This window comes from Clavelina lepadiformis, chromosome 9 (genome assembly GCF_947623445.1).
Source record: "Clavelina lepadiformis chromosome 9, kaClaLepa1.1, whole genome shotgun sequence".
Lineage (NCBI taxonomy): Eukaryota > Metazoa > Chordata > Ascidiacea > Aplousobranchia > Clavelinidae > Clavelina > Clavelina lepadiformis.
Window position 1 is genome coordinate 11,550,219 of NC_135248.1, and position 24,711 is coordinate 11,574,929.

At 42.5% G+C, this 24,711-nt stretch overlaps 1 protein-coding gene across 1 annotated transcript; it reads left to right on the forward strand.

The window, feature by feature from the left end:
- The first annotated feature begins 598 nt into the window (after positions 1-598).
- Positions 599-24,014, forward strand: LOC143470243 (uncharacterized). The gene is made up of 52 exons (XM_076968249.1): positions 599-729; positions 961-1,008; positions 1,102-1,195; positions 1,527-1,716; positions 1,828-1,956; positions 2,147-2,338; positions 2,512-2,649; positions 2,957-3,083; positions 3,166-3,430; positions 3,718-3,931; positions 4,041-4,203; positions 4,480-4,658; positions 4,791-4,917; positions 5,032-5,137; positions 5,280-5,508; positions 5,648-5,866; positions 6,073-6,210; positions 6,498-6,709; positions 7,021-7,203; positions 7,336-7,450; positions 7,632-7,778; positions 7,993-8,295; positions 8,414-8,539; positions 8,742-10,184; positions 10,268-13,143; positions 13,279-14,304; positions 14,380-15,984; positions 16,088-16,354; positions 16,444-16,771; positions 16,878-17,033; positions 17,136-17,244; positions 17,391-17,580; positions 17,690-17,812; positions 17,891-18,092; positions 18,218-18,346; positions 18,483-18,609; positions 18,706-18,937; positions 19,111-19,230; positions 19,313-19,496; positions 19,699-19,854; positions 19,930-20,080; positions 20,321-20,517; positions 20,602-20,709; positions 20,806-20,935; positions 21,072-21,245; positions 21,397-21,602; positions 21,718-21,879; positions 21,977-22,208; positions 22,330-22,478; positions 22,566-22,823; positions 23,198-23,330; positions 23,597-24,014. Exons 1-52 carry the CDS (start codon positions 663-665, stop codon positions 23,770-23,772), a joined length of 15,060 nt encoding a protein of 5,019 aa, XP_076824364.1. The 5' UTR covers positions 599-662; the 3' UTR covers positions 23,773-24,014.
- The last annotated feature ends 697 nt before the right edge of the window (positions 24,015-24,711 follow it).

Genomic DNA, 24,711 nt, shown 5'->3' on the forward strand with positions numbered 1-24,711 from the left:
CGGTGTCTGTGCAGGGTTTACTTCGTCTGCATACGCAGCTACAACGTCGCCAAACCTGTGTGCATTTCGCCATAAAGAGCGCCAGTTGAAACCTAAGAATAACCACAAAGTAAATTTATGTGAAATGCATTTTGCTAACTTGAACTAGACGGGTTGAAAATTGGCACCGAAGTGTCAACAACACATGCGGCTAATCACATGTTCTAAGTTTACTTTGTACCGCAACGTCATGTTTACACACACTGATTGGTGAATAGAGAATTGCACTATGCCAACATCGTCAACCTGGGTAGTTGTGAAAAACAAAAACCTATCAAATATTTCTATTGGCATTTTACTGAAGGAGAAAGAAGCAAATTTTTTTGTGATTAAAATGTCGCCGCTTGCATTAGCGGCTGTTGACCGAAAATTGCACAAAAACTGCAAGTAAACTACAACCGCAGCAAAGCATGTTTGTCTTTCCCGCTTGGAAGGCGTCCTGAAACCGTCTGTAAATCGCTCCGTTGGCCACGATGACGGCAAAATCGTGCAGCAAAGTCCAAAACCAACTAAATAAAACCGTCCAAAGTCCGTCGATGAAAATGTATAAAAGGTAGATGTAGTTGCCGAGATTTTCATCCTACTTAGGAGGTTTTGATTTGAACGCGGACTAAGACAAAGAGATGAAGCAAATTCTCTTCTTTGTCGTGATTCTGCTGGTTACAGTTCAAGCAAGAAAAAAACATACAAGTAAGAAGTTTTTTTTATTTTCCACAGTGTGTTGGTTTCAAAAAGATATGTTTATAAAAATGTAGTTTTATCTTTTACAAATTAGTTTCGAAATGATGATTTAAAAAATTTATGATAATTGTTCTGATAATTAATTATTTCAAAAGCCGAAGGAACTTCTCTGTGGCGAAGTTACATTAATTGCAGAATGAATAGTTTATTAAAACTAACTAACTAAAACGTGTTTTTAAGGAAAACATCAGCTACCTGGTCAGTTACCACGACCCGAAAGTTGCGAAAGTAAGTTTGAAAAGGTGTTTGACTATTTTGAACTTGAATATTTAACCAGGCTAGGATAGTTACTTTTGATTATTTGTGTTTTTTTGTATTTAGACATTCAAAGCTTTGAAAAAGGCTTCAAATATACCTACGTCTACGATGCACTGATTGAAACTACCAACGATGTGGCTTCTGGAATGCGTTTGAAGTAGGCGTTATTACGTAAAACTTACAAATAATCTCATTAACGTTTTTGTATACCATTAAAATCTAAAGTTAAAATACAGTGTGAGGAGAGCGTCAAACAGTTAATTTAAGCCATTTAACACAAGCTTGTGACTTAACACAAGCCATTTAACACAAGCTTAACACAAGCTCTAACACAAGCCATTTAAGCTTGTGACTGCATCGAAATAGGAGATTAAATTCGTTTATCATAAACGCAAATTCTAAACATAGAAATTATACGAATGATGGCTGTTTCAAGAGTTATACTCGGTTGTTTATGGCCTTACTGATGATTTTCATTTTCTGATCAGATGTGAGAACGTTGAAATACGTGTTCCTGCCTCCTGTACCGCAATGATGCTTGTGTCCGAATGCTCGGTGTTTGAAGGTACTCCTCGTCAAGATGGCACACTTGCCTACGACACGGTGTCCACTTCTAACACCGCGATGGAGAAGAAGATGAGAAGAAATCCAATCTATTTCCACTTTAACCAAGGAAAGGTTTGAAATGATACATTTTTGTTGTGTCTGAGACATATGAATTTGCGATAATGTTTTACATCTAACTGTTTTTGTGCCTTACAGGGGTTGAGTGTGTTATGTAATTTTTAGATTGGCAAAGTCTACTACGACGATTCGGATTCCGTCGATATCATCAACATCAAACGTGGTATGCTGACCGCCGTCCAACTGGAGTTTGATGGAATTGGCTTGAAAACAGCTGAGAACATCAAAGTCAAAGTAAGATTATTATGAGCACTGAAGCCTGTACAAAAAAGCGACCTTCGTGATTTCAATCAACCTGCAGTTAAACAGGGAATGTTTAAAAAAACGAGCTTCGTAAACTACATTTTATCAATTGCTGATTAGTTGAAATGGAATGAGTTAGAAAACAAAAAACTTTAAATTTCATTCGAATATCCCTGCACAGGTGCAAGAGGTCAATATTTTTGGAGCGGGAACCGCTGAGCGAACTGTTACCTCTGTCGAGGGCGGGTTTGCCAAACACGTTCGCATGCACAGAGACCTGACTGCCTACAAGCTTCCTTGGGACCGTCGGCAATGGAGTACCATGCACACTCCATACGACGATATGCAGTTGGTCGACTTCGTGTCAGAAATGGTGAGTACAAGTGTCCGAAATTTATAGGAATCTTTAGTTGCGTTCCGGGGACTTGGTATCATAATCTTTAACGTCGCACTGAGGAATGTCTTTGCAGAACTTAACTTGTTACGCTTCAGTAACGTTGCCTGATCTTTATTAAACCACGTTTATTGCTTTTCGTTGGAAATTAGTTTGAGGAATACGCTAATACCGAAGCTGAAAATGGAACTCAAACCTGTAACTACACTCTTCAACGGGGACGGCACGTCATCGAAACAAGTTGCGTCGAAATTCGCTCCAGCGAACTGCCGGTCAACTCTATGCTTCAAGTAAGTGCTCGAAGCTCAGTGTTCTGGTTATTATTGAGTAACTTTGCATCGTATTGTGCTGTAATACAGTAATAGGAATAGTTATAAAAATATGAATGTTCTTATAATTCATTTACTATTTAAGAGTACCCAATGTATTCTTCAAATTAGTAAAGGATTCATTGATGTTAACAAAATCTTGAAGTCGCACCAAAAACAACTTCCTTTGAAAACTTTAACTCAATAACGATGACAGTTTTTTTCCTGTTTGCCACTATTGTATATGACTGTTCAAAAGATTTTATTTAAAATAAAATCAAACCTTCAGGAGCTTGCTAAACAAATGAGCGCGAATTTCAACTTGACTGATACAAAGATCACTTTGACCATGCGACAAAAACCTGCTTCGAATTCTGGAGCAGCAAGAATGCTTGCTGAGGACAAACTTAAAAGGAGTAAGAAGATTTTAAATTTCTTCGTTTCAAAAATAGCCAAATATTGATATATTTTTATATTATAATTCCTCCCCCTTTTCAGTCGACATGGCTCGTTTCAAGAAGTTTTACCAGGAGGATTCAATCATGTTCGAAGAACAATGGCAGGAAACGGTAGGTGAATCGTTCCTTGCCTTCAGTCCAGTGGAAGCCATGCGCAGGTTGGTGGTGGAGAAAACGAACAGCATGACACCGGCCCTGTACGGTAAACTTGCCCGATATATGTCGGTAAGCTCGAGAAGTGATATCCAATTACTTTGGAAGAAAATTTCCCATCGACACATTGATCAAGACATGGAAAAAGCGAGGTTTGTTTGGAAATAATTTTTTCACATTTATAAGCGCGTGTTAATTTTTCTTAACATAACGTATCTAACTTCGAATGCATGCATTTTGTCATCAAACTTTTATTTCAATAGTGAAATAAACTGTTTATAAACCATATGGCATTACTGCAACTGTACTGTACTACCTGAACCAACGTACAATTCCTTACAAGGGAAAAAAGGATAAAAAGATTTGGCGCAAATAGATAAGAATATTATCTATTTTATATGTGATTAATTTTTAATTAATTTTCTTGCAAACGTTGCAGCAAAATCTGGGTCCATCTGCTCCACGAATGCAGCAGCGCATCGTATCTTTGCCCTCTTCGTCACTGTAAACCTAGTGTGTCGTGCCAGGAAGCCCTCGAGAACTTTATCTCAACAACTGAAATGACGTCATGGACTGCAAACGTTGAAAGTGGAATCCTGAAAGCGCTTGCGTCAATTCCAGAGCCGAGTTCCGACATTGTCAGATCAGCCCTGGTAAAATTTAAACAAAAGTTTGCTTCTAAGTGAAAGTCACCTGGGTCTGGCCACATTTCTAAGTGTTCGACCGTTTGAAAATGTTGAATATATTGAAATGTATCTTCAGAGCATTTGCGAAACGAAGACAACTCCATCAACGGTGTCTATGTTCGGAAACGTTTTTGCCCGCTACGCAGCAAACATTGAGGACGAAACAGATCAAACTTACGTAGATGCACGTGACTACATCCGGTCTTTATTCAACACTAACTGTCAATTGCAGGCATCTGGTAGGTGATCATTATTTTTGTAATGTATGTTGAACCGAAATGCTTACTACTTTAGCAAAGAATTTTTTGCGCAGCAGTTTGTAAGTTCAAATCAAATTGGCAGTGACCACGTTATTACAAATGAGTCTGTGATGGCTTGTGTCACATGTTATTCTTTATCCACACCCTCAATCTGCCTCAACTCTAGTTATTGTAAAAGAACGAACAATAATAACGAATCCCTTGTATTTGAGCTGCGTTTATTAACCTTTCCATATCAAACGTTTTTCTTTGCAGAACCCCAGAGCAAAAATATCATCCTTGTGGCCATACAATCAGTGGGTGCTCTGTCAGAAGCTGGCGTCTTCGCCATGAATGATCTAATCGCATGCGCTCGTAACACCAACGCTCCGAAATCAATTAGTCTCGAGGCTATGCGTGCACTCAGCAAAATGCCCATCGCACCAGAAAATCATGTAGGTTGTTGGTAACACGTGCATTGATGTACAATAAATGCATGCACATGCTATGTTTAAATTGTGCTATCGTCAAGTCAACTTATCTTAGCACTTTGCCGATTAAAGTAATGTAAAATTCACTTTGCACAGGCTCGTACCGAAGTTCTGGAAATACTCGTCGACAGTGAACGTCCAATTGAAATTCGTCTGGCCAGTTACCTTCTCATTATTGAACAAGAACCATCAATAGATGAAGTTACAACCATCTCAGAAATAGGTAAACGAGTAAAGTCTCAAAGAAAAAGCGCTATCTCGGCTCCCTGTTATACCATAGCAGTTAAGGTACATAGAAAATGCAGTCGTGAGTTATTTTCTACAGTTTTTTCTTCAGCAAAAGAGCAGGCTGAACAACCACGTGCCCTCAAATTCTACATCAACGAGCACCTGAAATCCCAAGTAACTCTCAGAGGTACATCTTTCTGCAGTCTACCACAAAGGTAAGTCCGTATAAAACAGATGTAAAACAAAAAATTGTTGATGAGCTTTTATGTTGTAAGAGATAGAGACTTGAAGGCATGAATTCATTGCTCAAGTTAATTTTAGATTGGGGGCTGCTATATAATCCTTTTCGTTTTCCAGCACAATCGATAATGTCATTTCTGTGTCTCGGAGAAATAATTGGGAATTCGGCGTGGACCTGTCTCGCGTAAACACCGAAAACAGCGTCCAAGAGAAAAAGTACGAATTCCAGCGCCAAGTATTTCTTCCTTACTTCAACAAGGAGGTTAACTGCACCGTAAAAACCAACTTGGTTTATGGCCGGAACATGTTGATTCCCATGCTGGCAAACGTTTCGATATCTACCGAGGTTTGTTAACTAAATACGCTTCTGCCATCTCTTTTGTTTGTAAGTGGCTTTTTATAGAGCTACATAGCAACATTTGAAGATTGACAAATGACATCGATGCAAATCTGCAACGTAAATCATACCATTACTTTCTTTATAGTTGCTCAATAGTAACTGGACTTTGTTGGAATTAAAATTGGACTTGGTCGGAATTCTCTCCGTACTCCAACCATTGTTCGGTGAAAATGGAATCTTGCCAGACATTGGTTTGAAGGAGTTCCTCCAAACGCCAATAAGCCAACTTTTCCGACCTGTGACTCGCAACCTGCCGGCTTTATCGAGCGACGAACAACTCAGACTCGCCAAAATTCAGGACGAAGTGAGTTATAGCCAAGTCATTTGTTGTCACAGAAAGTTCTTGTCTGCCTTACCAAGAAGATAATAACTTCCATGGAGGGGCTGCAGTATGATAGATTTCGTGGTGGTCTGTTGGTATTACCCGTTCGTCTAAAGACTTTTGAATTAGCCGATGATTTTTATATTGTGTCTGAGTTGAAATGTTAAGACAGACTTATTTCGGTACAGGCTTCCATGGCTTACAGCATGTTCGCAATGAAGAACCAGATGCCATTGGAAATGAAGGTCTTCGACATGCCGGTAGATCTGAACACGCTGATGAGGTTGTCTTTCCTTCGCGATCTCAATTTGTTCAACTTGTTCAAAGTAAGCGTTTTTAATTTTGCTAAAAACAAATAAAATAAAGGAAAGACTTATTAATAGTTGGACAAAAAGAGAAAAATGTTCGTAATAGATTATGTTGTTATAATATAGACGAGCTGTTCAGAAAGTTTGAAGGTTTATATCATGGCCAAGCAAATTTTTTTACCTGTTTTCATTTCTTTAGAAAATCATCCAACTTTGTACCATTTTGTTTTCAAAGCTTTCGGACTTTTGTTAAAGCATTTCTGAAAAAACAGTGCTTTGTTTCTCAGCCGTTTATTTTGAACTAGATCGTCGACGTACTCGAAGGTTGGACTTTCGACGGGTTACATGCGGATCAGCCATTACTTGCTCACAGCGCTTACCCGACTTCCGCCGGCCCTCCCTGTGTCCATCACATTGATGCTGCTTATTTCTTCCGCACGCACTTCCACACCGCCGCTCAGATCAAGAAAATTATCATGACCGGAAAAGGAGAGATTTCGCTTCAATCTAAACCCGAGTAAGAACCGTTCGTTGTGTTTGCGATCATTGTGAGTCCTTCTATTTAACATTTGTCAGAGAAGATGTTCCATAAACGTTTGAATAACTTCCCAGTAATTAATTTTGTGCTTTAGAAAGAAGAAAACTCTGTAACAGGAGATTGCTTCAAAAATAAACTTAGCATTAGCCATTTATCCTCTGAAAAAAGCTCGACTGTAACGGGTGTCATAAAAGGCAAAAATCATAACGTCTTCACGGAACACATCTATCGCTGGATACTTTTACTCTCGCAGCTAAATGCTGTCATGTCATGTGTTTGGCTTGTCTTAGGCTGCAAGCGTCTCTCATCTGGGCTCACGATATTCAACTACCAAACGGAGTATCTTGTGGCAGTGGAAAGCGTGTAACGGTTGGCCACGACAGTAACCTCGACGTCTCGTTCACAGCCACAGAGAATAATATTAAGGCCAGTGTTGGAACGTTGCCAGCAAGAACAGAACTTATCAGTTTCAAGTTAGTTGTTTCAATATTTTGTACGACAAGTTTCGAATGACGCTTTTCCATGCGTAGAACGCATAACTATATTCTGAACGTTATTGCTCGTTTCTATATCTGAGATTATTGTATCTTTGTCTACGATTCTAGAATCGAAGAAGTAAAATCGAAAAATGGAGCTTTTGTAGTTGCGAACGATGAAGATATATGCAACTTGATCTGCCTTTACGGAGATTGTCGAAGCGGAGCTAACCTAATGTACAAGGTCTGCTGCAAACTGCCGATATTTTTCATTTTTTCAAACCATCGTATTAGGCGTTGTCGTGCAAAGAAAAGTTTAGCGCCTTGAATGCTTTCGTAAATCATATTTGAACGTCAAGTGTTGGAGGTATTTTTCTTTCTTTCAAGCATCCTTTTTTATTTGGACGTTTTATCTTTTTGTGCAGGACTGCATTCAACCCAACGTTGACTTTGGCCTTTACCTAATTAATAGTGACGTCAGTTACATTTATGACGTTTCTCTAACGTGGGGTGCTATGCTAGCTGTTGTCAATAACAACCCAGATGTCAGGTGTCGTGGAATTGAAGTGAAGGTTGGGTCAATAAATTTAAAACCCGATTTAAATGCTAGTTCCTTGATAGATGTATAATGTATCGATTCTGTACATTCTCTCACTACCTTTTGGTCGCTTAAACGGCAAACGTCAGACACGTACCAATTTTGGCAATAGTGAAGAAAGTAGTACAAGTTTATCTACAGTATTTTACTATGTTGGGCCCGTCTTATCTTTCTTGATGCTTCCTCAGATAAACTCCAAAGCAAATCCAACAGCGGAGAGCGTAGTTACCTTCAATGTTGCAGCAAAATACATCCCGAGCATGAATGAAATCAGATGGGAGATGGCGTACAGGGATCAACGACCTTTGGTGATCGCCGCAAACGCGCATTTATACGCGTCACAATCCGACAACGGAGTACAGGGTGTTTTGGTCAGCGCCAACGTAACCCAACCGAATGGTGTCGTCGTCTACACGAACGTCATCCAGATTAACAGGAAAGTTCACAACGAACGTGTGATGAAAGGATTGCTGGAAATGTTTGGCATTCATGTAAGTACAAGATAGCGCTAGACTCACCAAACGTAGATGCCAAATGAAGCCAAAATCGTGACGTCTTCTCTTAAAACAGCAAGAATGGCCAATTAACTATATACAACTCGTTATCCAGGGAACAAGGGAGCAACTCCACTATTCGCTGAAATCTGATTTGCAGTTGCCCGTTATTGGACAAATGAGTGCAAGCGGGATGATAACCCAGATGAGACAAGAACAAGGTTACATCGCCAGGATCCAGGTTTTAATATTTCATAAAATACCTCTGAAAATATTTGTACATGAAATAACCTTAGCTTATCGTCAAATTAATAAGGTTAACTTGGAAATCATGTGTCACCTAGCTTGCACATTACTCACAACATATGTAGTTGTTAAGGTGTGTTTAAGAAGTTTAAAAGTAAAGTTACTGCATCGCCATAACATCTAACCGATTTATTCAGGTTAAAGAGGGATCCTCCCAAAATTCCCAAGCTCGTCCACTCTTTGTTTTCAACATCACCACGAACCCAGTGACCGAAGGCTCTCAACAGGGCTATGTGGCCAACGTTCATCTTGGCAATCTGAACATAAACAGCTTTCCGTACACCGACATCAACTCTGTTTTCAAAATAGGAAACGACAGCGCAGGAAACAGCTATCAGCTCGTTCAAGTGGAGGCAGAACGCGGCAACTATCAACCGCACTTTTTCAGCTACCGCTCTGACGTTGTAAAGTCTTCTTCCGAAATGGCACTTTTCAATTTCACATCGACAGTCACCACCAACACTGGACAAATTCAGTTTGACGTCTTCGCACCTAACATATCCAGTCTCAGTATCACGCCGCGCCTGGTGTTGCCCTTGACCCCGATTGCTCCAGCAACAATAAAGTACACAAGCCAGGAGGAGCTGCGCTCTGCCGTTAACAACCCTACGTTGAGTCCAGCCGTCTACAATATCGAGGTAACCGCTGGTAAACTGAAAAACGATGCCACGGTGATTTCGATCAACTACAATTTCGACACCATCGCTTCGTCTAAGAACACTCACTACAAAGCTTACATGGAAACAAGGCCAAGCCAATGTATGACCTGCCATATCTTGCACGTAGAAACACCTCTTTTAAACATAAGCAGCAAAATGATGGACGAGCAGAAGCATATGGGACACGAAGCTTACCTGGACTTCCATCGCGATCTGCTCTCATTCCTCCCCTTGTCCAAAAATAGCAGAAATTTCATCGAAACCAACGCAAAGGACCCATCTAGCGATAGGATTAAATTAGGCTACACAGCATTCTGTAAGAACGACAGTCATGCTGAATTCGGTTATACACTCGCCAACAAAAAATTGAGTGGAAAGATTGAAATTTTAGAATCAGAAGATCGCGAGGATATTCGTGGTACGCTCAACATCACCTGTGAAAAATGCTTGCCATTCCTTCAAACAAGCTTCCACATGAATCTAGGCGTTGATGCGAACGCACCATTTTTCCAAACTCGCGACCGGGGACATTTATTGTTGGACTTCAGTCTAAATGAAAAAGATGGGATGGACTTCAGCATGGTTGTGCAAGAAGCCTTTTTACGGGATTCTTCTGGCCTTCGAGATTTTAACGCCAGTTTGTCTATGAGACACTCCACAACACCAAATTCCTACTACACGCTGTTTATCCTCCCTAAGGATAACTTTGTGCTAAGCACAGGAGTCGAACTCGTGAAGAAACCTCCGACTTCATTTGGTTCTGAGGTGTCGAACTACGATGTTTCTTATTACGGTGGATTTGAAGAAAACCCTCCGCGATTCGAGGGAACCGCTTCTAAAAGTGAAATCGACTCTGACAGTTTTCTGGACTTCTGTGAGTCCGGTTCATCTTGTGGACGAATAACTTTGAACCTTAATCAGGTAAGACAAATTTCTAATACGTAAGGAATTTCATTTTTGCCTTCAACTACCAACTAATTACCAGTTTGCGATTTCACTTTCAGATCACCAAATGCGGAAACTTTTCCACGTTCTACGACAACAATGTGGATCAATCTGGTTTTGCATCAATCCATTGCACGACCATCAACGCTACTTATATATCGTCACGCTCCGCTGTTAGTATCAGGGCTTATTACGATGGAAGTCGAAACCCAACCAGCTTGATCAAGAACATAAGTTTGGTAATCGAGGATGACGTGCGCGAAAACCTAAAGCTGAACTTGGTTTCCGATCTTTCTCGTCAAGTTTCCTTCATTCCCGCTCAGATGAATGTGTCTTACAACGTACAAGTTGATCCTGTTTACCGCAGGTCGGCCGCGTTTCATTCAGAATCGATCAACGTGGATATTAGAAGCGCACCTGAAGGTGGCGCCCACTTCAACATAACCACAAAAGACATACCGCTACTCGTTAAATGCTTTGGCCAATTCAATCAACGGACATCTGGTGTAATGACGTACAACATTCGTACTTGCAAATTAAGCCACCCTACTCTTCTTCCGGGTGTTCCAATAAACGTCGCGACTTCTGGAAGCTTCGAATCTCTGCATACCAACCAACTTAGCGTCGACATCACCAGAGCAAACGTTCTGTTGTTTGTCATGTCTTATAAAAGTACTGCGAGCGGGAAAAAATTTTCTGCTTCTTGTGGAGCTGCCACCGATACCAACGTTCCGTGCAATATAGTACTCAACGTCAATTCTAATACCTTCAACATGAACTCTCGTATCACATCGGAAATGTTCCAACACACAGCGCGAATCACCGTCGACAGATCGTCCGGATTCTGGAGTCTGTTGAGAAACCCGCTAGAAATGACCGTGGACGCCAAGACCGAGACCACCCTCACGATCTACAAAGTTCCAGTGAAGTTCAGCCTGACGGCAAGTTACATCGACCTTCGGGACTGGTACTTCGATACCAGCTTCAACGTAAGCAACATTATCATCAACCGCGTTGTCTTGAATAACGTCGTACTAGAGACATTACAAGTGAGTGGCAAGAACGTCCATCTTCCTCTGATGACGTCACCGCTCTCATGGAAGTTGTTATACTTCACTGATGAAAGCACAGTTGCAGGGGTGGATGTATTAGCTTCACTCGGCGGTGACTCTGTCGAAGCTAGCTTTTTCATGGGTGAAAACAAGGAAGGGAAGTTGCTTTATCTACCGAGCGCACAAAGCAGATCCTACATGAGGGGAGTTCTATTCAGATTAGAAACCTGCCAGAAATATTCACTTTTCTCATCAAAGAACGTCTTCGACGACAATGGCGCCCTCATCAAAATGGAAACTGACGCACAGAGCAACATGTGGCCTTTCGTTAACGGAATGATGAACCAGTGGTTAAGGTCTTGGCAGCAATACACGAAATGCGTCGAATGTAGTGAGCCAGCAAAAGTGTTCGCCAGTTACGACGCCCTGGACGACAACAGAGTAGTGGTGGAACTGGGGTCTCCAGATAAGTCTGAGGCTAAAGTTAAATTTAGCATGCGGTCTCTAACCGACGCGACATTAAACGCATCTTTGACCGATTCCACGCTTGCAACTGTCGCTTCTCTCGATGCCGGGCTACACCGCACGGAAAACGGAGGAAAGATTACCGCCATTCTCAACGTGGCTGCCTTTTCCGTCATCAACGTCACATTATCCCGGGATCGCAATACTTACGAAGGATTGATCTACTGTAACGATGAGAACGATCAGGAGTCGCCTTGCAAGATCAGGGCATTCTTGAATCGATCCCGTTTATCGGCCACTGCCAGGATTCAAACGAAGCTGGTCAACCTCACGTCTAACGTCACTGTGCATCTGCCGAGCGAAAACGTGTTTACAAACTTGAATGACATGCAAATGGACATCAACACGACCAGTTCTATTTTATACAAGAGCACTCCCATAGAATATGGCTTTATGGCGAAGAGAACCGACAGCCAGCCTTTGAAACTCGATTTCTCCTTCAACGCTACAGAATCTCTGATCAACGTGATTCGCGTCGACAACGGCCGACTGGTTCAGCTTCTCTTCATCGGAAATGACATCAAGCTGTCTTCGCTAGGCGCGAAGTCTTCTTCGTGGAATATCAGTTTCGTCTCAACCAACGCTGGGCAGCTGGACATGCGCGCATACGCTTCGATCGCTGAAAAGACGACGCTGTCCGCTTTGTGGCTTAGAGGACGAGAGACGACACCGGTTTCTTCTTTCTTTGCCACACCTAAAGCGCACGAAGTGGAAAATATCCACTTCAATTTCACCACCTGTCAACCGCTCGTTACATTCGTATCGGAAGGCATTTACAGCGATGGCAAGACCTTGAAGTTAAGGAGATACACATTTGTAAACGTGTGGCCATTCACAGATGAAGTTGCTTGGACCCGGGAGTTGAAGCCTTTAGTTTCTCTTCCGTTGCTATACTGCCCTCTTTGTCTGGGAGAACTGGAGATAAAGGAAAATTTCGACATCGAGCAAAGATACTTCCGTCGGTCATTCCATGTCGGAAACACATTTGAAATGGAAGCAAACTATGTCTGGGTTCAAGGACACGGCGACCGCCACACGTCAACTGAAGGAACAACCACGTTTACTTTCAATCTCGAAAGCGCTGAACCATTGATCTTCAAGATTGATGAGAAATGGGTACTTGAGGGCTATCTGGCCGTGACCAATTCTTTTGCGGATTGGCTCCGACTTTCCAACCCACACTCTGGCGATGTCAAGTTTTATTCAAAAGGCTTGGGAAACAACGACTTTATTCTGACCTACATATACGAATCTCAATCCGGACAACACTCAAGAAACTCTATCAAATTTTTGAGCATCTGGTTTTCCATGCAAACTTCAGTAGAAACCAATGGGGAAGAAACCAGCGTAATGCTGAGGTAAGATTATGACGGATTTCAATTCATCGATGACTATTTCTTTCATACACACGTTAAAATTTTATTAGCTTTTAATGGAAATTGTTATTTAAAATAACCAAGTATTGTGCTTACGGGCTATCGAAATTTTCGCAGATATCCCGACGAGAGAGTGGCAGCAATTGAAATTGACATCTCCATAAACGGTGATCATATCGAAATACGGAACTTCACTCTTCCCACTCCCATCTTTACCAGCCACTTGGAGCAGGTCGAGATTGAATTGTTACGAAACGAAAGGCAACAATGCAACGGATTCAACTTCCCCCACTTCAATCTGACCGTCATCATCCTGACGCACGATCCTCCCATCTTTCTGAATGTTGCCGGAGATTTGCGAGCCCAAGTACAGTCCTTGAGTCCGGCATCTATTTTCAATGGAAAGTACGAGTCTCATTTGACAGCTAACGGTTTCGCTGGGAAGAAACGCATCCTCTCTGCTAGTTGGCTTCGTGGTAAAACCCAGACTAGATCCGCTCTTCTTCAGGTTGTCCTTAATGAAGACTACCACGAGATCATCAATTTCGATCTCACCACGTGCGGACTCGATGTCAATGTAACTGCAAACAATTTGATATCCGACGGAGTCTTGCAAAGCGTTAAGTCAAATGTTTTGCTCGACGTTCACGATGCATCGTCCCGATATTGCACTAGCTACTTCTGCTCCGGCAAATTCGAAGCCAACGTTAACTTTGACGACAGCATGAACGACTTCTCGATACTGACCCGTCTAGGAGAAGCTTTCGAATTGTTCATCAACCAAACAGATCGGTTAGACGCAACACAATCAATTGAAAAATACGATTCCTTCTCCAGTATCTCGTTCAACCCCAATGGAAAGCAAGCTTCGAAGATCATCGTCAAAGAAGAATACCAGTTGGATGCGGCTCCCAAGAATTTACATCCTATTTTGTTTGGCACACCGACCGCTAATACCGTTCTGTATTTTGCCCATGTGAACGTTTCCAGCGAAGGGTTTGGAAGCAACGATTTCAGCATCTTAGAGAAATACCAATACCAACCAAATGAACTTCAAAGTAATCTGTTCAAAGTGAAAAGTAAATGGTTCTCAGTGAACAGTGATTTTCAGAAGAGAAACGACGACACCAGAGTTATTCTGAGGTTAGTTAAAGCAGCACCAATGAGCATCACTCATTCACATCGTTTAGCTTTTAACTCGATTTATTTTACACATAGGTATCCCGCAGATGAAAATCCTATCCTTGGATTTGACATCACCATCAGCAACAATCAGGTCGAAATTCAAGATCTCACCATCAACGCTCCTCTCACGACCTTCTACGCCGATAGGATCGTCGCCGAATTGTTACGCAACGATATGCACAAATGCATCGGGTTCAACGTGAATGATTTACGCGTAACCGCCACTTTCCAGACCGACAGCGAGCCTGCCAACGTAGATATTCGCGGCCACGCCCGGGTCGAATTTGCTGGACCTTGGAATATCGCCATCAACGATCCGAACAACGACGTCTTTGACTTGCGCGTTGTCGTGACGACAGAAACCGAGAAGACTGCTGTGTCCCGCTTGCGTATCCGCCTTCCCTTCATGGAAATGAACGCGACCGGGGAAACCGAGCTCTCCACCAGTCAACTGTCGAACAACTACATGATGGCTGCGGCTTGGATGCATTCCTCGTCTAGAAAGATGGTCCCGGTATTTAAGACGTATTATGATGACCTTTGGCAAGTCGTCGACAACCGCTACGTTGGCAAAGCAAACCTGACAATGGACGTCTGGAATCCGATGAGTCCGTCCATGCAATGGAAACCCAGAGCCAGCTTTTCCGTTCAACCGACCGCCGATAACACCGCCAGAGATATTCACCTGAGGTGCACGCCAATGGATGGCTCTGTAATTAAGACAGATATTACAGCATCGAATGACTGCCAAATGATCGAGATCTTACCCGGCACAGACTGGTGTGTGTCCAATACCGGCACCATGAACTCAACGGTGGACATGCCCTTTTTTAAGATGTCATACAACGCCAGTGGCAGCAGCGATAACTTGATGGTCGCCGATCTGAAAATGACCGCGCTTCTAGCGAACCCAATTACCTCTTCCATGATGCCGGTCTGGACCCTTTCTGAGCATATTAATCTGGATAAGATGAGCGTGGGCGAAGCCTACGTCCCAGTAGGTAGCCTAAACACAACCTATGGCATGACGTGGCCAGTTGAAGCACCTGTGAAGATGGACGTAATTATGGCCCCCAACGCTGACCGCACAGCTCGCAATTTCGAGATCATTTTTGGTGTCGGCTCACTCCCAGACATCCAACTTTCCATCGGCTCCCTAACACCTGCGGGAAAGCGATTAATCGCTGTCAACAGCCTGGGTAGAGAGATGCTGAGTGGGTTTTTCAAATCGTCTGGAAGCGTGTCGTCTATCGCGATCTTCCCGGGAATAAGTCTTAATGTACCGTCCGCGATCGAATTCTCGAACGTCAACGCCGACATTCCGCTGACAAAGATCCTGCGCCTAGTCCCAGTTCTGCGACCGCTTATACCAGCAATCCGAGCGATGGACATCGAGCTTGCAGATTCTTCGATGACGATTCATATTACGAAGGACGACATGAGCATGGGCTTCACAGCGAACATTCATCTTTCCGGTCCTCGAATCCCCGAAGGCGTCGACATCGATGCGTCGCTGATGTACACTGCAGATACAATCACCGCCCGGGCGACCATGAGCAAGTGGGATAGTCATGTTTCTTTCGAATTGGTACCCGACACGATGTCTTTGTCCTTTGACGTCGGTATGACATGCGAATAGTAAGTCCATAGAAAACTTACGTTGCGTCTCTCGCGCACTCGCGTTTTATTGTAATCGACGTTATATTTTTAAAGTTACAATAACTCTCCTATCACGTTACAGCATGATCAGTCGCATGCGCCTCGACATGCCGACCATCTTCAAACCGACTGAGATTCTTTTCCAATTGAAAACGGTCGGAACACTTCACGAATTCGTTCCAGTCGACATCGACTGGCACTACGGAAGAGATTTGGATGCTCACACCTGGAATTTCAACCTTCGTTCGTTCGCGTTCAACTTCAACCCGTTGTTGGCTGGAAACTTTTCGATCAAGTTTGACCACACTTTGAGCGACATCTTCGTCCATTGGAACATTACGTCGGAGGAGTACGTCTTAATATCGCGATTACCGCTACAATGTGTAGTGGGTTATGCCTTAGCGTAATATTCAATTAACCAACACGTTAAACATTTAGATACCCGGCCATAAATCAAATGTTAGATTTGGAACTGAAGAAAGCGCCAAACAGTGATGAATGGACTTACAATTCCGCCCTGAGCAATATCTTCTTCTGGATGAAAATGACTTCTACTGAAGAAGAAGGAAACTTTGTGATGCAATCTCTCACCGTGGGGATGTCCGACGATTCCTGGGGTATTGATGTCGCCTACGTGCCATCTGGGAATGACCAAGACTGGGGAAAGATCGTCGCCAGCATGGACGACACTGAAAGAGTCTCTTTTAGATGCGAGATGATACTCAGCGAACCTAACATCCTGCACACAACGTGCAGCAAACTTCAGGTGCGAAAATAGATTCTTGATTCGTTGATTTTTGCTCGAGCTGTCTTCAGATACACATGATTCGGGTTCATTCAAACGTCAACTTTGATGCTTGAAATTTTTTCAGGCTCGCACCGCCCGCGTACCGCCCAGCGAAATAGTTATCGGCGACATGGATGTGCAACTCAGTTGGTCAAATCTGATCACATTGGCGCGAAAGGCCGTCTCATTTAATTACAGCAAATGCTTGAAAGTGACTTGGTGGGATCAAGTTCTCGAATCGGTAAGCAAGTTCGATCACCTTCTTAAATCAAATGCACTCTTTACTGGCTGATGTTCGTACCGGTAGTTTTTTTGTCATTTTTAACCGGCAACGTATTTAAAGAAATTTCATATGAACGACGATCAGCTGCGCGGCAGATTGTCTCGATATCTCTGCGCGGAAGCGGAACGAATCAGCGACACTTTTATGAAAGTTGTCTACACGCCTATGTGTGAGTTATTTATCGAATGATATGTAATGTATAAAAGTATCGGCATTACATTCTTTTTGTCATAAAAGTGACATTTATAAGAGAAAATACGTTTTCGAAATATCTCGTCTCAAATTACTGAAACTTGATTTTCCACTTCGTTTCAGACCTCGATCACGTGGTGAACTACATGGAAGACACTGTACTTCCGGCTATGGTGTACGTCAAGCAGCCTGCGGTCAGATACCTCAACGTGATTAAAAATGCAGTCTCGACCATGACAAATGGCGTTATCTCCATTGATGTTATTAACGAAATTAACTCCGTGGCCATCCAATGCAACATTACTTGCCCAGGGTACAGATTTTCACGTTTTTGGTTTGTAGCAATCCTTTCGTTTTATTGCTCTTGCGTGCAAAGGAGAATAGATGTCAGTTTATGACTTCACTCGCTCATCTACTCGTAGTTGCGATTCTTGGAGTTTGATTCAACTCGAAACAAAACTGACGATAGTCGAACTTGATGATCTGGTGGCTACAATCACCATCGCAACACCCTTTTCCATTCAATACATCAAAATGGCGACAGGGTAATCAAAGCCGATACACCAACGATCTCTTTTGAAAATCAACCGGTGATATTCACCACGTCCATATTTGCATTTTAGACTCCCGATTCGGCCTCTGGAAACGGGATTTAAAAGTGCAAAGTCACGCGCAGAAATCATTATCGACTATGAGATCACTCAAGCGGGACTGATGGCTTTCAACACCAACATAACGATGCCAAGTGGAACGCAGTACACCTGCCAAGCGACGAGAGAGAACGCCGAGTCAACCACCATGCACTGCACTTGTTTTAAAATAGAAGTAAGCTTTATATTGTTTTCTCTATGCCGTCGTACATTGCTTCAACGGTGTGACATGCCCCGTTTCCTTTATGTTGCCAATTACATGTTTTGCTTCGCTTCACAAATTCGTTGATCATTTTGTAGAACGGCGAACTCGGACCAGAAGTGGCAGATTTCAACATCGCTTTACCGACTCTAAAATCGTTTGCGAAATCTATGTACGACATCATCAAACACCTTGTGCCGAACAACATGAAGCCCTACCTACGTCAGGTTTGTCGCTGCTGTCAATTCGATAAAGCGACGATAAATGTTTTGGCTGGTATAATTGTTTGCTTCACCAAAGTTCCAATCTCATGTAAAGAGTTAACCTGACCAAAAGTCTTTAAAAATCTCTTTTCCCAATTAGACCTTGCGCACGGACGACTCGATCCTGATCAGAGACGTTAATGAAGTCATCCAGCCTTTCCGGCGTCAAATGGTCGAATATTTTGACAGCTTGTGGTCTTCAGATCCAACCTATGTGGTTTCTAAAGGTAAGTTTGTGTAAAGGCAACTAATAATAAAGAATTAGATAGTGGAATCTGTGAACTGTGGCAAGTAAACTTCGATCGATTATTATATTGTTTCAGTTATCAGCAAACTAAGCACCACTGAGTTATTCTCCTACACAAACGGAAACTCTTTCGAAGCCTGGAACGTGATAGAGAACCTTCATCTTGCGATGCTCTCCGAAGCGGGAAATGAAGGCATGAAGATCCCGCTCATGAAACTGAGACTTTGGATGATGGATCTGAATGTTTTCTTGGACATTGGATTTGAGCAGAGAACGGTCGGATTGGTCGCTTACTTGAACTCTGAAAAGTAATTCTGCCATTTCTAGTATTTCGATACGGCTTGTCCTGGTGATTTTATTCACAATCCACTTTCTACCAGTAGTTTTAAATCTATATCATACAAACAGTGCAGACATTATTGGGAGACGTTCGCTTAAAAGAAACATATTTTAAACAGCTTCCTAAATAAATACTTAACAGGTGCTCGTCGATCGATGAAAAAATGCGACTTGATCTGTGGTTCAACGACGAGAGCATTCCGGTCGCCCGAGTTTCAATTGATGATCCGCTCGTGTGGGCGTGGTCCAAGTACAACATGAAGTGAGTCAGCAATTTAAGGCGCTTAAATATTCTGTCCGAGAAACGAGCGCATTTTTGGCTCTAACGTCAGTAAATTCCGCAGAACCCGGAAGTTCTTGAAATGCAGTATGGGAATGAAAGACAGTGAAAGTTCCGTCAATATCACTTCCGTTCCTTTGCCTTCCGGGAAAACCTCATTAGACGTGGAATTTGTCGACACTACAGGATTGCCTTACGTTTGTCACGTGATCAAACAGAAGCTCGGTCACATGCGCGTCGAATGCTTCGTAAGATATGAAAAAGAACGGAATCTGTTGTTTTAGAAACGATGTAACATCAGATGAACTGATGTTTGACAGCAAATAAGGACCGGTGTTACGAATCTTTGATTCAGAAACTAAATCTTTCCAACAAATGTAGACAATCTATTGTTGTGAGGTGAAGATAAGCAAAATAGTTTTGACGGTAAACAACCGGTTTCTGTTACAGGCGCGTGGTTCCGGACATCCTACACCGGTCTGCGATTTTGAAGTCCCCTCCTTGGCCTTCGACCCCATGCAAGTTGCTCTTCAGGCATTTCTTCTTCCTCCCGAGATTTACCTGGCAGCGGGACATCCAGCTCTTCTGAAGAAAGAACTGCGACGGGTATTGCCACTGCTGGAGATTGTAGAGCTTCAGCCGCTGGCTGTACAGTGAATAAAATTTACGTTTAATCTATAGGTCTTTCACTTTACCAACTCGGAGGCTCTTAACGTCATTTCCGCTTACATTTCACGCGAGTGCAAAAAGTGCTTGGATAGGTTTCACAACAAATACGTCAACCCTTACGTAAACGAGATGATGGGAGACGCCATAACATTATATGACAACGGTGAGCATTGTTCGATTGATTCGGTGACTATTCGAACTTAAGATGGGTTAAGACGTTTGCTAAGATCGAAAGCGTTCCGTTGACTTCGCTTTAAATCGAGTCTTTTATTCCTTTGACTGTCACGCTTGTGCCGGTATATTTCGGATGCAGAAATAAATTAGATATTGAACGAATGTCATAAAAAATAGGCCGCTTCCCGAAAATGGACGCAATCCGAGTTATTCTAGTATATTTTTGCAGAATTACCGGCTTCGATACTTGAGACAATAATGACCGCGACCGAATGGAAAGACTTACTGTTCAGTAACCATACAGGTCGAGAGACGATCGTCAGTTCTGCAGAGCAAATGTTTCATCGCATCTCAACAGACCTGATGGAGCGAGTGTCGTCCGAACTCGCTTCAACTTATAGACGAATCATTGAAAATTTCAGACAGGTATCCAAGCGAATAACTTCGGTTCGTATTTATGACTCACGATGCATGACGTTGCAAATTGTCAATATAATCATTTTTACCAAGATCGAGCAAGTCATGAAGCAACTATTACCGACAAACGTAAACCTAAAGCTCCCTTATCGGGATACATCCGTCGGCAATCTTGTCCATGTCATTTACAACTCGCACTACGTAAGTATATAAAGTCAGTAAATATAAGCGCAAAGTATGGTCGCATACAGAATTGTATTATCTCGCTCGTGTCTGATTTAAATTTCTGTTTTTCAGCATTTCTACCAGTCGAGTTATATCATGCAAAGGTTGATCTGTGAACCGCAAAAATTGCCCGAAATTTGGAACTACGTATACGAGAATTATCACATGATGGATTACCTGTTGTCTTATTTTGCAATGAGAGGTAACTCGCTTGAAATAAGCCGGAACGTAAAATTGCGTCGCATTTATGACACTTTTCGTTTCGCAATTTTCCACAACCCACATTGAGACAGTACATTTATCCCACTATGACGTCGAAAATTTTGTTGAATGACAAGGCTCTACCTACGACTGGTTCGTCACGGCAAGCAAGAGTCACGTTATAACCTACAACGGTCGGAACTTTGAATTGCCACTGGACGACGCTACGTCCGAATGCATCTACGTCCACGCCACCGACCCTCGCTACAATTCCATCAACATCATGTCGAAGGGACATTCGATCGTTTTGGGTAAGCATCAATCGTTGCTTCTGGATAACAGTGTTTCCGTATTAAAATGTACTGGACGCAATAGATATCCCATGGTTACGATACTGAAATAAATAGTGAAGTTCATACTTACGCTGAGTTTAAAATTCTTTTTCTGTCGTTCTCTCTTCAGCATTCCAAACAAATCTTGTTGAAATCCGTCCGAACGGGCGTGTCTACGTCACAGCTTCCAACGGCGACACCAACGAGTTCAGTTTTCCTTACTTATCCGATGACGTCGTATGCAAGAAACAGAGGAACGAGATTCGTTGTTCTACTCTGGAATACCAACTCGTCCTCAAGTACGCCGATAACAACCGCCTGCTAGCGGCCGTTACCGTGAGTGCCCGAGATTACATTTCGTTTGTTATAGGAGCAAATCAGCTTTCGCTTCGTCTAAATTGTTGCTGCAGTCGTCATTTCGCGTGCAATAAAATCATCATTTTTTGAGCAGTTGAGATCGGCCGATTTCGCGACCGGAGTAATGGGTGTGTATAGCTACATCTCCGACTTCCCGACCACCATGTTGCCGAATGGAAGCTTAACGACTAATAACGCCAAGTTGATGAACGCGTACGAATTGACCAGAAGACCGGAATGCATCAAGACCGACATGGTGGGTCGTTGGTTCTAGGTTCTCTGAAGCCATACGAGTATGTGCTTCTTTGGATCACAGGACTTTCTTTTATTGTGCAACTATCGTTCTCATGTAGATCGCGGACGTTCACTCGACTACGTCCGCTCGCGAAATGTGCTCCCGTGCGTTTTCAAGTCAAGCACTGATCGAGGCTTCGAGATTGCAACCGGATCTGAACGCTTCTTACCACCGGTCCTGCGAGTTGGGCATCTCCAGCAGCAACATGAAAGAAACCTGCCATTACACGAACGCCTTTGTAGGACGCTTGCGGTCTTGGGGATATCCCATCACCGAAAACAACGAATGCCGTAAGTAGAAACAGTTTTTCTGAGAAAAAAGTTTTATATGTGAGACAGTTAAAATCGTACTGGACGTATATTTAAAACTTCGTAAATAGAGGAATCACGATTTTCTAAATGTTCTTCACAGTCCCCTGCTACTCGACACCAGCAACTGACGTGATAAATAGGGTGGAAGTTTTCGTTCTCGTTTCACTGAGTGAGAGCATGCGTCCGTTTCAACCAAAGAAAAATCTGAGGAAGATGGTGGAGAAAACGATGTCAAAGATGAATGAAGAGGTACGGCGCTTAACTCGTCGCAACATTAATATTTTGAGGTTTTGATTCCGGTAGGTCCCGGTCAATCGAGATTCTTCTTGTTTGCAGAGCTGGACCAAAGCCAACTTCGGCATCGTATCGTACGGAGGTCAGGGTGCTTACTACGAACCGATGGTCGATGGGTTAGAACCCAGTGACAACTTCGATGCTTTGGTCAACGTCATGAACAACTTTGAATACGACGGACCTGAGTATTCGCCACAGACGACGGTCGACGCCCTTGATTTCGTGACGAAATTTGCCAGCCGGTCTCCCGCAGGTGTCGCCAAAGTTTTTGTGGTGATGGCGCCCGAATCCCAAGAGACGGTGAGAAAATCTTTCCGACGATTTACTTTGATTAGAAAGATACTTACAGGCCTTAGATAGTCTGCCCGTCAAAGACAGTCGCGCTTTCGGGAACGAGCTGTTATTTTAGAGCAGCGGTTCTTAAACTTTTTTGAGCGCGACCCAAATCTGAGTTTCATGATCACCTCACGACCCAAACCTATGTCGCGACCCATTTTAATGTCCTATAGACCTATATTATATTATATTAACCTATGTCGCGACCCACCTATGTCACTATGTCGCGACCCATTTTCTGACCCTCCGCGACCCATGTTTGGGTCGCGACCCATACTTCAAGAACCCCTGTTTTAGAGCAACGACAGTTAATTGAAAAATTTTTTTCTATCGTTCAGAACTGCGCCACCTATGGCATGAAGAAGGTGATTGACGAATGCAACAACGAGATGGCGTCTGTGGTCATGTGGTCGTTCCTGTCCATGGCTCAATGCTCCGCTGAAACGATGGACATTGTCCTTGAAACACATGGTACGACAATTAAGCGATGTCTGTGATGTCTTTATAATTGCGCGGTGACGTTTGCCTTAAGTTTTAACGACTTTTAATAGAAAAAGTTCTGTTGTAGCAGAGCAATGCCTTAAATCGATTTTTATGACTTCAACATTCTTATGCTTTGTACTGATTAGTGTCAGAGTCTGTTGACGTTAATTTGCCTGATATTTGTCTACTTATACACGTTAACAATGTCACCACCTTTTAACAAAATAAATAAGTAATGAGTAATTATTTCAAAGGTACGTGTGTTGACGCCAATACTGCGACGACCCGTGACGTGGCCGAGGCGGTCGTCGAAAACTTAGTCAGGAAAACCGGAATCCAGGCTCAGTGCAGCTGCCATGTGATCAACCCATACAGTGGACAAGTTCAAAGCAAATGTGACGTCAATTCGCCGCAGATCATCTCGTATTAAGTTATCCCGCGACTTGCAACTCCACATTTGGATTTTGACTTCAAGCGACTTTTTTTCGGTTTCGACCTTTTCCAAATATTCACGTTTCCCATTTTAATCTCCATATGTTAAGTCAATTAAAACAATTTATTATTCCGTGTCGTCTTGAGTCATTCAATGCACTTTTTTATTTTCGCTCAGCAATATGTTACGTAATTTTACCGTAAAAAATTGAAAAATAAAAGTGATTATGCGCATGGCAAGTCAGTGTGTCAATGTTTAGCCAAAGTGTTTGCACATTGTAAAATCAAGGAACACAAAGACGCGTTGACAACGCGGTCAAAACAACAATGTTTAGCAAAATAAGCTCGCAGGTATTAAAATGCCAGACACTATAACGAGACTTCTAAGTTAACTACGTGGTCGGAATTGACACGAGTTATAACGCGTCATTAAAGAATAAAACATGGTATATTGGTAACAATCGATTTCGAACGGATTAAGTACGCGTGGGTGCAATTACTAATCTTACGAAGCTTCTTTACCTGCTTTTGGCATATAGAATTCTAAAACATTTTTTATTTGCGTTGTATGTAGTTTTGGCTTTCCCGTCCAGATTTGTTCGCCAAACATTCCAGAACCGTTTCACCTCTCTCTCTTCATAACTCACTTTATCCTGTCAAAAGGATTGTAGGGTAGTAGCCCTAGTAATCTAGTTTGCGAACTCGACTGGAAACTGAAAACGAACTCGAATGCGTTTTTTCTTAACCCGTGAGACAAACGAAGCGGTGTGATCCGTATGTTTAGTATTTATGTGCGTGTTCAAAGGTTTTCGTTTTGGACTATTTTAAGTGTAATTTATTTGCTTACCTTGGTCTATTAACCCTTTGGAAATCCTGTCAAAAGGATTGTAAGGTAGGAGCCCTAGTAGCCTAATCCTTAAACATTTTGCGAACTTTT

Excerpts from the sequence above, each read along its gene's own strand:
- LOC143470243 (XM_076968249.1), top strand. The coding sequence starts at position 663 with ATGAAGCAAATTCTCTTCTTTGTCGTGATTCTGCTGGTTACAGTTCAA. Across the intron at positions 5,509-5,647 it reads ACGTTTCGATATCTACCGAG|TTGCTCAATAGTAACTGGAC; the intron begins GTTTGTTAACTA and ends CTTTCTTTATAG. Across the intron at positions 8,296-8,413 it reads TGGAAATGTTTGGCATTCAT|GGAACAAGGGAGCAACTCCA; the intron begins GTAAGTACAAGA and ends CTCGTTATCCAG.